This window comes from Triticum dicoccoides, chromosome 3B (assembly GCF_002162155.2).
Source record: "Triticum dicoccoides isolate Atlit2015 ecotype Zavitan chromosome 3B, WEW_v2.0, whole genome shotgun sequence".
Taxonomy (NCBI): Eukaryota; Viridiplantae; Streptophyta; class Magnoliopsida; order Poales; family Poaceae; genus Triticum; species Triticum dicoccoides.
In genome coordinates, this window is record NC_041385.1 from 786,849,694 (window position 1) to 786,851,665 (window position 1,972).

A 1,972-nucleotide genomic window follows, 5' to 3' on the forward strand; every position below is an offset into this window, starting at 1 on the left:
CAAACAATTCCACGCTCCATCTGTGCAAGAAAGATGCCACCAGTGCTCCTCCTCGTCCTGGCCGCCTCGCTCGTGGCGCTGCCGTCGTGCCAAAGCCTTCCGGTGCTCGCTCCGGTCACCAAGGACCCCGCCACCTCCCTCTACACAATCCCCTTCCACGACGGCGCCAGCCTCGTCCTCGACGTCGCCGGCCCTCTCCTCTGGTCCACGTGCGATGGCGGCCAGCCGCCCGCGGAGATCCCGTGCAGCAGCCCCACCTGCCTCCTCGCCAACGCCTACCCCGCCCCGGGCTGCCCCGCTCCCAGCTGCGGCAGCGATAAGCACGACAAACCGTGCACGGCGTACCCGTACAACCCGGTCAGCGGCGCGTGCGCCGCAGGGAGCCTCTCCCACACGAGATTCGTGGCCAACACCACCGACGGGAGCAAGCCGGTGAGCAAGGTGAACGTCGGGGTCCTGGCGGCGTGCGCGCCGAGCAAGCTCCTGGCGTCGCTGCCCCGGGGCTCCACGGGCGTGGCCGGGCTCGCGAACTCCGGCTTGGCGCTGCCGGCGCAGGTGGCATCCGCGCAGAAGGTCGCCAACAGGTTCCTCCTCTGCCTCCCCACCGGCGGCCCTGGCGTGGCCATATTTGGCGGCGGCCCGGTCCCGTGGCCGCAATTCACGCAGTCGATGCCTTACACGCCGCTCGTCACCAAGGGCGGCAGCCCCGCGCACTACATCTCGGCCAGGTCCATTGTAGTGGGGGACACCCGCGTCCCCGTACCGGTGGGCGCGCTCGCCACCGGCGGCGTGATGCTCAGCACGAGGCTACCCTACGTCTTGCTCCGCCCCGACGTGTACCGCCCGTTGATGGACGCGTTCACCAAGGCCCTGGCGGCGCAGCATGCCAACGGAGCGCCCGTGGCGCGCGCAGTGGAGGCTGTGGCGCCGTTCGGGGTGTGCTACGACACCAAGACGCTGGGCAACAACCTCGGCGGGTACGCGGTGCCCAACGTCCAGCTGGGGCTCGATGGCGGCAGTGACTGGACGATGACCGGGAAGAACTCGATGGTGGACGTCAAGCAAGGGACGGCGTGCGTTGCGTTCGTGGAGATGAAGGGAGTGGCGGCCGGCGACGGCAGGGCGCCGGCGGTGATCCTCGGAGGGGCCCAGATGGAGGACTTCGTGCTCGACTTCGACATGGAGAAGAAGCGGCTCGGGTTTAGCAGGCTGCCGCACTTTACGGGTTGCGGCGGCCTGTAATAATAAATCTGTTTAACGACAGGTGGATTCGTCCACTACTGCGTGTAATAAATAAGGGAAGAAACACTTTCCATCAGTGGTTTGATAAGAAGCGGCCATCAGACCCATCGTCGTCCGTTGATTCTGGTTAAATCTCACGGTCAAGATACCTCTTATCCCGTCGCCCTTATAAAAAATCATTCGCCTTCATAACCCCCTCCAAAATCTCCCGCACGAATATCCCTCCGAGGCTCCGACCCTCCCCCTTTATATCCAAAAATGCTACACTTACGGGTGGCATTGCACGGTTATGGTTATTCGCCGCATAACCACAAACATTTGATCCAAAAATGCTACACTTACGGGTGGTATATGTTGTGGATCGAGCCAATCTTTGGCATGCACCACCACCCTCTCCGCCACTACCACTCAAACGACGTCCTCGGGAAAGAAATCAACCTCGACATCCTCTCGACCACCATCACCACCCCCTCGGCCACCATCACCACCACCCCCTCGGCCACCATCACCACCACCCCCTCGGTCGCCAGCAACATTCTGAAGAGAGGCCAAGATTTCTCTGAAGAGAGGACAAGATTTCTTCACGAGTGAGCCCGTTTGCCTCCGGTAGGTGCGGTGGGAGGGCGGCGTGCCGTTGCCGGAGACATGGTGGCCACCCCGGACACAATTGGCGCAGTTGGAGGCGGAGCTTGGACCCAGTGGTTCTTTGTCATCCCCAAGCTTTTTGCCG

At 63.0% G+C, this 1,972-nt stretch overlaps 1 protein-coding gene across 1 annotated transcript; it reads left to right on the plus strand.

Moving 5' to 3' along the window:
* On the plus strand, nucleotides 1–1,347 carry LOC119278477 (chitinase CLP-like). The gene has a single exon (XM_037559828.1). The coding sequence runs from the start codon at nucleotides 34–36 to the stop codon at nucleotides 1,240–1,242; it is 1,209 nt and encodes a 402-aa protein (XP_037415725.1). The 5' UTR covers nucleotides 1–33; the 3' UTR covers nucleotides 1,243–1,347.
* The last annotated feature ends 625 nt before the right edge of the window (nucleotides 1,348–1,972 follow it).

Bases quoted from the DNA above. Each gene is read 5' to 3' on its own strand.
- LOC119278477 (XM_037559828.1), top strand. From the start codon at position 34: ATGCCACCAGTGCTCCTCCTCGTCCTGGCCGCCTCGCTCGTGGCGCTG.